This window comes from Cyprinus carpio, chromosome B5, assembly GCF_018340385.1.
Source record: "Cyprinus carpio isolate SPL01 chromosome B5, ASM1834038v1, whole genome shotgun sequence".
In the NCBI taxonomy this organism is placed as follows: domain Eukaryota; kingdom Metazoa; phylum Chordata; class Actinopteri; order Cypriniformes; family Cyprinidae; genus Cyprinus; species Cyprinus carpio.
The window spans coordinates 8,375,782-8,387,993 of NC_056601.1; the positions used below are offsets into that span (position 1 = coordinate 8,375,782).

The 12,212-nt window shown below is 37.6% G+C and overlaps 2 protein-coding genes across 3 annotated transcripts; one reads left to right on the forward strand and one right to left on the reverse strand.

Moving 5' to 3' along the window:
* Positions 1-508: 508 nt before the first annotated feature.
* On the forward strand, positions 509-9,845 carry hmbsa (hydroxymethylbilane synthase a). Of its 2 annotated transcripts, none has more exons than XM_042724082.1 (14): positions 509-752; positions 1,635-1,688; positions 2,511-2,583; positions 2,908-2,957; positions 3,102-3,157; positions 3,583-3,661; positions 4,358-4,434; positions 4,673-4,748; positions 6,456-6,569; positions 7,190-7,228; positions 7,736-7,855; positions 7,976-8,029; positions 8,161-8,247; positions 9,602-9,845. In XM_042724082.1, exons 1-14 carry the CDS (start codon positions 726-728, stop codon positions 9,770-9,772), a joined length of 1,077 nt encoding a protein of 358 aa, XP_042580016.1. In that variant the 5' UTR covers positions 509-725; the 3' UTR covers positions 9,773-9,845. The 2 variants fall into 2 exon arrangements, with proteins under 2 accessions (XP_042580016.1, XP_042580017.1); XM_042724083.1 differs by lacking the exon at positions 509-752 and adding an exon at positions 831-1,547.
* A 1,229-nt stretch (positions 9,846-11,074) lies between these two features.
* LOC109090526 (histone H2AX) lies at positions 11,075-11,702 on the reverse strand. The gene has a single exon (XM_019104355.2). The coding sequence runs from the start codon at positions 11,643-11,645 to the stop codon at positions 11,217-11,219; it is 429 nt and encodes a 142-aa protein (XP_018959900.1). The 5' UTR covers positions 11,646-11,702; the 3' UTR covers positions 11,075-11,216.
* Between the last annotated feature and the right edge of the window lie 510 nt (positions 11,703-12,212).

The following is a 12,212-nucleotide window of genomic DNA, read 5'->3' on the forward strand; positions in this document are numbered from 1 at the left end:
AGTGCTACCAGTATCTTGGCTTCTCTATCTATTAGGGGTGTAACGGTACACATATTCGTACCGTACGGTTCACGGGGCAAACGCCAAATGGAAGTGATCATCCCTATGCCTTTGAAGGGCATAGCCCTTGGAGTAGGGACTTTGGAGAGAGCAGGGCACGTGCGTGCCATTATGTAGTCGTTTGGAATGCACCAGTTAGTTGGCAGTGGGAGCGATGTAATTTCCTCATTGTCTTCAGCTGGGATGTTCCCGTGACAAGGCAGTACGGTGTCCGTCAGCGTAAAAAAATATAAATTTTATATTTTAAAAAGTTTTATATATTTAAAAGTTTATTTGCAACAGTTATGCTACCAACAATAAAATACATATCTATCTGTCTGCGTTTGTCTGTCTCTCTTGAATTAAACTGGTTCATACATTTATTTTAAGTCATTATACTCAGTTTAAAACAATATTTGGAGACATGAGTGTCGTTGGGTGTGAGTATGCGCTGTGTGGCGCTGCATGACGAGCATGAACACACTCGCCGACCAGCGTGTTCTTGGCAGACGGAACTGGAAGTAAGTCTCGTTCCCGTCTAGGTCACGGAGAAATCAGGTCACGAGTTTGAGGTAGCAGTTGGGAATTCTCGAAACCAGCCATTTAACCAAAAACAACTGAGCAAATGAGTAATAAACCTTGACGATACAGTTCGGGGAACACACCGTTCCACTTTCAAAGCGGAGATGTCTGGGAACGATAGTATTTCTCAAGTAAGTGCAACAACTGATATAGTGATATTTTATTGGCTCGGCGAACTGCCATTTTAAACGTTCTGTCTTTCTATTGGTGGATGGAGAGAGAAATAGGAGGGTGTTGAAACCATGTGGATCCATGGAGAAAATATGGAATTTTGCATTTAGGACTATGTAAAAGACGTTCAATATATTTGATATTTATATTTTAGAAATGATCCACTTAATTTTAGGGAGTCATACTTTAATAGACATTCTGACGACCAGTGCGTCGATGATGTAGCGATTGATTAAGCATAAATGAACGATATCTTAAACAACATTATCTCTTATTTTCTTCAGTGTAACGTTAGTTACACATGTTAGTCTTAATAAGCATACAGGTCTCTTAATGCACAGGTCAAATAGCTAAACCTTTTAAAGAGATAAATTGCGATTTCACATGATGTAATAAAAATTACATTTTTATTAGAAGCATGGCTTAAGCAGCCTCTATACAGCTTGTCTGTTCTAGCCTCTCCTGTCATAATGTTTTCTGAACATGAACGTTCGAATAAAAAAATAGCAGTGTTGTAAAACAACTGGTCAAACTGCGGGCAACAACTATCTGACCCGCTGTTAGTTTATCAGCACTGCCCAGAAACACAGGGTGTGGGGAATGCAAGGACACTGTACAGAATAAAACCCCTCCACCAGTTGCTCATTCATTCATTCAGTCATTCATTAGGCCTTGGACCTGACACATCTTCTTCTGGAGCCTGAGCTGTAAAAGTGTCTGCAAATAATATGGAAGGGTCATTAAAGTATATTAGAGTGAGAGCTTGATAAAACCTCTTTTGCTATTTAGAAGAGTTGAGGTGAGCATTATTATGAAATTTAGTGATATTCTCTTTCTTGCAGGAAGGAAATGGCAAAGTCAGTCGAGTTATTCGCATGGGAACAAGGAAGAGCCAGGTAATGTTTCTTGAAGTTTCTTTATGCTGTTTTGTAATTTATTTATAAATGCTTTAATATTCCAATGAGAGTATTTTCTACACTTAACTTTAACACTGTTCTTAATATTTAACCTGTAATGTTTGAATAGATTATAATGAACTATAACCATTTTTTCCACTTTGAAAACAACATAAACTGTGAAAATTTTTAGTTATAAAATGTATTTATAAATTTTAGTTTATATAGTACATTACCTAATAATCTGATAAGCATTATATAAAGTAATTTTAGTTCAATAAAATATGCATTTTTAATGACATGTATTATAAAGTGCTGCTGAGAAAATTTAGCTTATTTTATTCCATTGCGGGTCACTTGGTTGACTGAGGGTCCCACGTACAGGCTGAAAACCCTTGGCATGGACCATTCTTTTAGGTTTTTCTTATTGCAAGCACAAATGAAATGATAAATGGAGTCAGTTCAGCCAAAAATAGAGAAAACATGCTGTTTAAATTGAATTAAGAGTAGATTTAGATTTTTTGTTTTAGGGAACCGTTATAAAGTGAGGGTAGATAACAAAATGGAAATGGGTGTGACATGCGTGTGCTTTAATCAGATAGAAACTGCCACTGAGTGTCGCCATAATGATTGCTGGGAGTGACTGCTAACATTTAATCATAAAAGTTATGATATATAGAATCTTCAAAAGCACCTTATGAGGGAGCCACTCTCAGAGTAAATGTATTCATGCTTTTGCATCATATATTGCACTGGAACTTTATGACATTGACAAAATTAAATTTTTGTATCTGCAATAATGAGGTTGTGTGTGTCTCTCAGCTGGCTCGCATTCAAACAGACAGTGTGGCCGGCAGACTGAGAGAGCTTTATCCAGACGTTCATCTAGAAATAGGTGAGGACATTTTGCCTGCAATAATTTGCATGAATTCCCTCTACATTAATTGTATTGTATTTGTTGTATCTTTTAATCAGATGCATAGATTTTAATCTGTATTGTCCATACACACACACACATACACACGTTTTCTTGTCCTCATGCACTCACTGCTTGTCTAAGAACAGAGAGCGATTGTGTTCTGCTGAGAATGTGTAATCTATACGACCGCTTCACTGCTGAATCCTACTGTCTGTGTCAAAAGACATGAATGATGATGTCAGAATAGGAGCCAGTGCACAACTATTCAGCCCTTAACCTTTTTGTCTGCGTGCTTTTCAGTTGCCATGTCTACAATTGGGGATAAAATCCTGGACACTGCATTATCAAAGGTAGAATTCCATCCTCAATTTCATGTGCCATTATGTCAGGTTTTGGTAGGAAGAAATGCCCTTGAACTTTTGTGTGCTGCCCAACTCCATTATCAGCTATCAAATGTGTCAGATTTACCATGTTTTAAACCTGTGATTTCTTAGATTGGCGAAAAGAGCCTCTTTACCAAAGAACTGGAGAATGCCCTTGAGAGAAATGAGTAAGTTTGAGGATTCAAAACTGAGCTTCTGTTAGGACACTGATGCTAAGTATGTTCTCATGTCAGCTTATATGAAAGTTTTCCCTCTCTAAACCCTCATTAGAAAACAAAAAAAAATTACTGTTGTTCAGTTGATTATGCTGTAAAGTGCTTTAGATGGACTTTCAGTATTATTGATATGACATCGAATACCTCAGTCTTATTTTCTCTTGGATATTTTGCTCATATAACTGTTCAGTCCCTGTTCTACTGGTTTCCAAACTCTGCATCCGAGGATGTGAAAGCAGTGTACTCTCAAGACTTGATTCGGCTTGATGTGTTTTGTGAAATAAACCTTATTTAAGCATGTAATAGAAACACTGTAGAACAATATTTTTCCTCTAGTGTGTGGGTTGGTGAATTGTTTTTATTTATTTATTTGCTAGGGTGGATATTGTGGTGCACTCTCTTAAGGATTTACCTACCTCATTGCCCCCTGGATTCACTATCGGAGCCATTCTTCAGTAAGTACCACAACCTCGACATCTAACAAATATTTGTTTTGTTTTCTGATTAATTTAATTGATATGAATCAATTGGATTATTATTTAAACTACCAGTCAAAAGTTTTTGAATAATTACTGTGTTTAAATGTTTTTAAAAGAAGTCTCTTATGCTCATCAAGGCTGCATTTATTTGCTGGAAAATACAGTGAAACACTAATATTATAATAATGTAAAATATAGGGATGTGCCGATCCATTTTCTTGTGCCCCTGATCCGATCCGAGTATTGTAACATATTATAATAATGTAAAATTAATAACTCTTTACTATTGTAGTATATTTTATTAAAATGTATTTTTCAGCAGCATTACTAATTGAATAAATTACATATTAAAATCTATTGAAAATAGAAAATTTACTTTAAATTGTAAAAATATTTCACAGTTTTTTGTAATACAAACTAAATCCAAATAAATGATTATGAGAATCTTAGAAAAAAACAAACAAACAAAAAAAACGAATTAATCCAAAATTTTGACCGGTAATGTAAATATCTATTTAATTAATGGTCTTATTAATAGTTGTTAATCTTATTTAATTTTAAAGTAAATTTTTGAATTGCATATTTATGACTTGTTATTACCAAAGGCACTGTAGTAGGAAGTTTAAAAACCTGTTTGAGTTGTGAGTGATTTGTTTTGTATTGTTTTTGTGAAAGGGAAAATCCCCATGATGCAGTGGTGCTTCATCCAAAGAATGCTGGACTTACCCTAGACAGCTTGCCAGAGAGGAGGTGAGCTCTGTATTTTTTAACAATCTTGTCATGCCAAATAAAAGTGCCAGCATCTATGCTCCAGAATTTGATTGATTGACCCAATAATCAAGGAAGGTCAGTGGTTTTCATGGTGATAGAATTTAATTCAAAATCTACATTCTGCCATAGACGTCATGTTTCGACAGCTATGTGCAGTTTTGTAACCAAAGTTGTCAAAGAGATTTTAAAACCTCTCTCTCTCTGTTTTTTTCCGCAGCGTGATTGGCACAAGTTCACTTCGCAGAGCAGCTCAGCTGAAGAAACGATTCCCTCAACTGGAGTTTGAAAATATTGTATCCTGCCCTTTCCTTTCCTTTTGCGTCTGTGGATGTTTATATATTACACTGAACAAAATCATAAACGCAACACTTTTGTTTTTGCCTCAATTTTTCATGAGCTGAACTCAAAGATCTAATACTTTTTCTATGTACACAAAAGCCCTATTTCTCTCAAATATTGTTCACAAATCTGTCTAAATCTGTGTTAGTGAGCACTTCTCCTTTGCCGAGATATCCCATCCACCTCACAGGTGTGGCATATCAAGATGCTGATTAGACAGCATGATTATTGCACAGGTGTGCCTTAGGCAGGCCACAATAAAAGGCCACTCTAAAATGTGCAGTTTTACTGTATTGGGGGGTCCAAAAACCAGTCAGTATCTGGTTTCGACCACCATTTGCCTCATGCAGTGCAACACATCTCCTTTGCATAGAGTTGATCAGGTTGTTGATTGTGGCCTGTGGAATGTTGGTCCACTCCTCTTAAATGGCTGTGCAAAGTTGCAGATCCAGAGCATCCCAAACATTCTCAATAAATGACATGTCCGGTGAGTATGCTGGCCATACAAGAACTGGGATGTTTTCAGATTCCAGGAATTGTGTACAGATCCTCGCAACATGGGGCCGTGGATTATCATGCTGCAACATGAGGTGATGGTCGTGGATGAATGGCACAACAATGGGCCTCAAAATCTCATCATGGTATCTCTGTACATTCAAAATGGCATCAATAAAATGCACCTGTGTTCTTTGTCCATAACATACGCCTGCCCATACCATAACCCCACTGCCACCATGGGCCACTTGATCCACAACGTTGACATCAGCAAACAGCTCACCCACACGACGCCATACAAGCTGTCTGCCTTCTGCCCTGTACAGTGAAAACAAGGATTCATCTGTGAAGAGAACACCTCTTCAAAGTGATAGACGCCATCGAATGTGAGCATTTGCCCAGTCAAGTCTGTTACGACGACGAACTGCAGTCAGGTCGAGACCCCGATGAGGAAGACGAGCATGCAGATGAGCTTCCTTGAGACATTTTCTGACAGTTTGTGCAGTAATTCTTTGGTTATGCAAACCAATTGTTGCTGCAGCTGTCTGGGTGGCTGGTCTCAGACGATCGAGGTGAAGATGCTGGATGTGAAGGTCCTGGGCTGGTGTGGTTACACGTGGTATGCGGTTGTGAGGCCTGTTGGATGTACTGCCAAATTCTCTGAAACGCCTTTGGAGACGGCTTATGGTAGAGAAATTAACATTGAATTCATGGGCAACAGCTCTGGTGGACATTCCTGCAGTCAGCATGCGAATTGCACGCTCCCTCAAAACTTGCGACATCTGTGGCATTGTGCTGTGTGATAAATTTTAGAGTGGCCTTTTATTGTGGCCAGCCTAAGGTACACTTGTGCAATAATCATGCTGTCTAATCAGCATCTTGATATGCCACACCTGTGAGGTAGATGGATTAACTCAGCAAAGGAGAAGTGCTTGCTAACACAGATTTAGACAGATTTGTGAACAATATTTGAGAGAAATAGGCCTTTTGTGTACATTGTGTAATTTTGTTCAGTGTATTAATGGCAGGAGCTTTATCGTCGATTTTGATGGACTGCTAAAGCAAGCACATTTTTCCCGGGTATTTGTTACACCAGCCAGTTTCCCTATACTGTATATAGCATTTTAATGGTACTACAGTCTTCCACCTTGACCTTACTGCTATAGAGGGGGAACCTAAACACCCGTCTGAAGAAGCTGGATGAAAAGGACGACTATGCTGCCATTATTCTGGCCGCAGCTGGCCTTAAACGTATGGGCTGGGAAAGCAGAATCAGTCAGGTATGATAAAATCACAATGTAGTTGCCAATATTTCCTTATATCCATTGACATACTTCTGAGTAATGGATTATCGAAAAAGAAAAAAATATAAAAAAGTTGACATCAATCATACTGGCCTCATAGTATGACCTTATTCAGTTATAACAAAATAATATATTTCATATGAGACGTGATATGGGTGTACTAGCCTCAGCCTCAGACGTCGCGCCCACGGACCGTTGGCTGAACGTCTGATGCATATGGCACACAAAAGTGGAAACACTTCATGAGTGTTGAAGTCAATCGTCATCAGACTGGTTGAATTCTACAGGATTTCCGCGAGACGTGTGTGTCGCGTTCTTTATTGTTCCGCCTGAAAACAAAGATACCGTGGTGCCAAACCCCCTCACGAAATAAGAAAGCCTAGTGTTTACAACTGTGACAACCAGTGCTTAACAGGATCAACTAAATACTGGATTTTCAAAAGTATGTGAAATATTTAAAGTTCAAACGGCCTCATGGGCGGGCCTTGGCCATAGATTCCAGACCTGATTCCAGAATATGGAGATCTCTGTGTACTACAGCAGTGTTTATAGATTTATTTATAATGCATTTATAGTTTCTGTTGTATAAATTGCAGATTCTGGGACCTGAAGATTGCATGTATGCTGTTGGCCAGGTACGTGTGCAAACAAGCACAACCATTCATGAACTGTGAAACTGCATTAGGTTGTCATGCACTAGATTTAGTTGCAAATATTTGTCAATGTTTATACCCGTCATGCTATGTACTTATTATTGTATTGTTCATACTGTTATTCATGCGAGAAAATAAGCACCTGCAGCTGCAAGCTCAACTGTTAATGCACATTATAAACACTAAAGGAAACACCTGTGTAACAAATTATGTTAACGGTTGAAGCCATGAAAGTGCAGTTTTAAGGTATATGTTGCATGCAGGGTTTCTGCAGGTTTTATGATAGTAAATGTAAGAATTTTTAGACCAAGTAAAGAAAATTTAGGAAATGCATTGAATGGAAAAAAAAATACATACAATACATAAAACATAATGCTTAATTTGCGATCTGACTGTTTTGTATGCATACTCACTGTAACATTAACCTGCAGAAGTGTGTCCTAAGTAAATGTCAGTCTGTAAATAAACAGAAATGTGTCTTATCATCAGGGAGCACTGGCAGTGGAAGTCCGAGCACAAGATAAAGACATTCTGGAAATGGTGTCAGTCTTGCACCATCCAGACACAGTGCTGCAGTGCATCTCAGAGAGAGCTTTTCTCAGGCAGCTGGTGGGTTTCTTTACACACACACATGAACTCAGCTCTCATTGCATTTGGTTCATATCAGTTTGACCTAAGGGCTTTCTATGTAGTTGAGTGGTTTTAATACTGCTCTTTTTCTACTTTCAGGAAGGAGGCTGCAGTGTGCCTGTTGCTGTTCATACAGAAGTGAAAGGGTCCATGGTAAAGAGACAATATAACTATATTTACAGACATTCAGTGGCATATTATTATGTTACTTCACAGAATGCAAAATGAATAAGTGTTGTTGATGTTTGTATAGCTTAGCCTGAATGATCTTTTTTCTGTTTCAGCTGTATTTGACTGGAGCAGTTTATAGTTTGGATGGAGCTGATTGCTTGAAGGACACTATGCAGACGGTTGTGGAAATTGACAACAAAGTAAGGGTTAAATATACATACATACGAAAGTTTGGGGTCAGTATGATTTTTTTTTTTTTTTTTTATCATCAAGAGTGCATTAAATTACGGAAGAGGATTAGGGCCAAGCAAAAATAAAAAAATAAAACCATCTCAAGATTAAAGTCATTATATTGCGAGATTAAACTCATTAAATTTCGAGAAAAAAAGTCGAAATACAATCTTGAGAATAAACTCATTAAATTTCGAGAATAAAGTCGTTGTGTTTCGAAAAAAACTTGTTAAATTTCGAGAAAAAAAGTCGAAATATAATCTTGAGAATAAACTCATTAAATTTCGAGAATAAAATCGTTGTGTTTCTAGAAAAAAACTCGTTAAATTTCGAGAAAAAAAAAGTCGAAATACAATCTTGAGAATAACCTCATTACATTACACGCCATTAATGGCAATGCCGTACGGTTTTAATTTATCATAGCTGTCCAAGTGCAAGAGTGCATTTGGGTGAAGCCAGCGATAACCTTGCATTTGTCCTCTGGTTGTCATTTCATGTTGTACAAAAGCGAGTAGCCTACATCGGGCAAATTGGACTGATTTTTTTCTTCTGAAAAGACCTAGCCGCTTGCAAATTCTCTTTAAAGTTCGTGTGCTAATTATTACTGTGTCATAATTAGCTAAAGTTGATAGTATTTCTTTGTTACTGAAAGATGTAGGCTATGCAATGAACACTGATCGAACGCGTTATTCTCTACATTTCATTTCAACTTTTTTTCTCGAAACACAACGACTTTATTCTCGAAATTAAATGAGTTTATTCTCACGATTATTTCGACTTTTTTTCTCGAAATTTAATGAGTTTAATCTCGAAACACAACGACTTTATTCTCGATATTTAATGAGTTTATTCTCAAGATTGTATTTCAACTTTTTTTCTCGAAATTTAATGAGTTTAATCTCGCAATATAATGACTTTAATCTTGAGATGGTTTTATTTTTTTATTATTGCTTGGCCCTAATCCTCTTCCGTATTAAATTGATCTGGGACAAGAGGATGTTACAAAAAAAAAACAGTTTTGGTACTTTTTATTCATCAAAGAATCATGGAAAAAAAGTTTAATCTCTCACACAAAAATATGAAGCAGCTTATTGTTTGCAATATTGCTGATGATGGGAAATCAGCATATTAGAATGATTTCTGAAAGATCATGTAATACTGAAAACTGGAGTAATAATGGTGAAAATTCAGCTCCTAAAATATATAAAAATCAAAAACAAATCCTACCAACCCCAAACTCTTGTGTGTCAGTGTATTCACAATTTTACAGCATTCTATATTATTTACAGTATTATAACTTTTATTCCAACTTATTTCAATCAGGTGAGCGAGAGTGCACAGGAGTGTGTACACGTTGGAGTCACTGCCAATAGTGTATCATCATCAGCCCTCGAAGCTGCTGAGAAACTGGGAATGGATCTGGCAAATGCTCTCCTTAATAAGGGGGCCAAAGACATTCTCACAACAGCCAGGAAACTAAATGATGCTCGATAGCTGTGCACTGGGGTATTAGACCTAGTTTTGGAACCTTTGACACGCTGTTTACTTGGATAAACAATACACTCAACTATATGCTCTATAGCTGATTCTCCAGAGCTTAAATACAAACTTGATTGGCTGTATAAATCTGTATGTAAAAACAACCAACAAATCACTTCAGATACTATACCTCAGTTTAACAATGTGACAGCACCAATTTTTCTCTCAGCTGCTGGTTCATACACAAGACACTGTTGTTTTCTACTGTTGTGACTACCGTTGTCTCTTCTCAGGCACAGAATTCTGGAAGAATTTATGCTGATGGTCTTCAACTTCTAATGATGTCAAACTGCTGCCTTTATCTATAAACCACTTGAAAATGAGGTGGTCAAAATAGCTACCTTTTATATCTGGCCATGGTTTCAATTTAGAACTGAGTATATGTGACCCTGGACCACAAAACCAGTCTTAAGTCGCTGGGGTATGTTTTTAATATTAGCTAAAAAAAATGTATGGGTCAAAATTATGGATTATTATTTCTGCCAAAAATCATTAGGATATTAAGTAAAGATCTTGTTCCATGACTATATTTTGTGAATTTCCTACCATAAATATATATATAAACTATTTTGATTAGTAATATGCATGGCTAAGAACTTCATTTGGATGACTTTAAAGGTGATTTTCTCAGAATTTAGATTTTTTTTTGCACCCTCAGGTTCCAGATTTTCAAATAGTTGTATCTCAGCCAAATATTGTCCTATCCTAGCAAACCATACATCAATTGAAAGCTTGTTTATTCAGCTTTCAGATGATGTTTAAATCTCAATTTTGAGAAATTGACCCTTATGACTGGTTTTGTGGTCACATATTCGATTTTATGTACTTCTCACAAAACATGGCATTTTTATTTAACAGCATATCCTCAGTTTTTAATGTATGATGCATTTTAGTCATGCAGAATATTCATTGATCACAATGATGAGGTGCTAAAATGTAGTTTATAAACTTGGGCTCCATGTAAGATTTTTTGACAAAGCAGGCAATTTAAAGAAAAATGTTTGTTATTAACAGTTTTATAATTAGAATATATGTTATATAGCTTGATCCCACAATGTGCCTTCTCAAGATGTGATTAAATTAACCAGCAAATTGTTTGACCTACAATGTTCATTTGGGCAATTATATCAATACGAAAAGTTACTGTAATAAATATATTGACACCACCGTTATTCAATTTTTTTCCTCCTCCCCGTCTATCACACGTGGTAATAAATTGTTCATACCTCATTTAATAGTAATAAAAATAAAAACTAAATTGTAAAAAAGACACTTTAATAAGCAAAGGGTCTTAATACAGACCACCACAATTCAAAACACACGGAACTTGCTCTTTTCAGAATAATTGGGTGGCCCTTAAAAGGGCCTTTGGGTAAGTTAACTCAGTTCAGCACAGTTTTTAATACTCCTGTGACTGGGAAGAACCCTTCTTTCCCGATTTGCCGGAGCTCTGGACAGCCTGGCCAGTTTTCTTGGGCAGCAGCACGGCCTGGATGTTGGGGAGAACACCTCCCTGGGCGATGGTCACTCCACCGAGCAGTTTGTTCAGCTCCTCATCATTACGGACGGCCAGCTGAAGATGGCGAGGAATGATACGAGTCTTCTTGTTGTCTCTTGCAGCGTTTCCCGCCAACTCGAGAATCTCAGCAGTGAGGTACTCGAGAACGGCAGCAAGGTAGACGGGAGCACCAGCACCTACTCTCTCAGCGTAGTTGCCTTTACGCAGAAGACGATGCACACGGCCGACGGGGAACTGCAGACCAGCGCGTGAGCTGCGAGTCTTAGCCTTAGCGCGGGCTTTTCCTCCGGTTTTGCCTCTTCCAGACATGTTTTTCGAGCAACTTCTTTCCTCAGGTTATAGAAGAAATCAGTAAGGCGATCTGTGAAGTTGCTGCAGTATTTAAGGGCTGAATGAACTAGGGCTGTATGATCCCGCCCATCGTTATGATTGGATGCGCGCAGCGAAGCACGGCCCTGATTGGTTGTTAGCACTAACCCTAGAGCGGATGTATTCTCCTATTGGCTTGAACTTGTCGTGCATAAACAGCGCAAACTAACGAACCAATCCGAGAGCATCTAAATCTGCGCGATCTGATTGATTCGTACGCTTCGTCTGTGATGCCAGTGGTCTTTTACGATGTCAATCAAATTTGGGCGGTAAATTCAAACCAACTGAACACATTCCCTCTGAATTTTAATACATTTTGGCGCATTATGTTTAAACCCCCCACAGTTCTCTTGTTTAGGCTGATATGTAAAGTAGTATTTTATATATAACATGTTTTTAGATTACTTAATCCACTGTGTTTAGTTTAAAGAATTAAATCTTGGTGGTGGTTTAGTCACAACAACATTCGCCACATTCCCTTGGCCTTTTCTCCTTTTCAAGTCATGT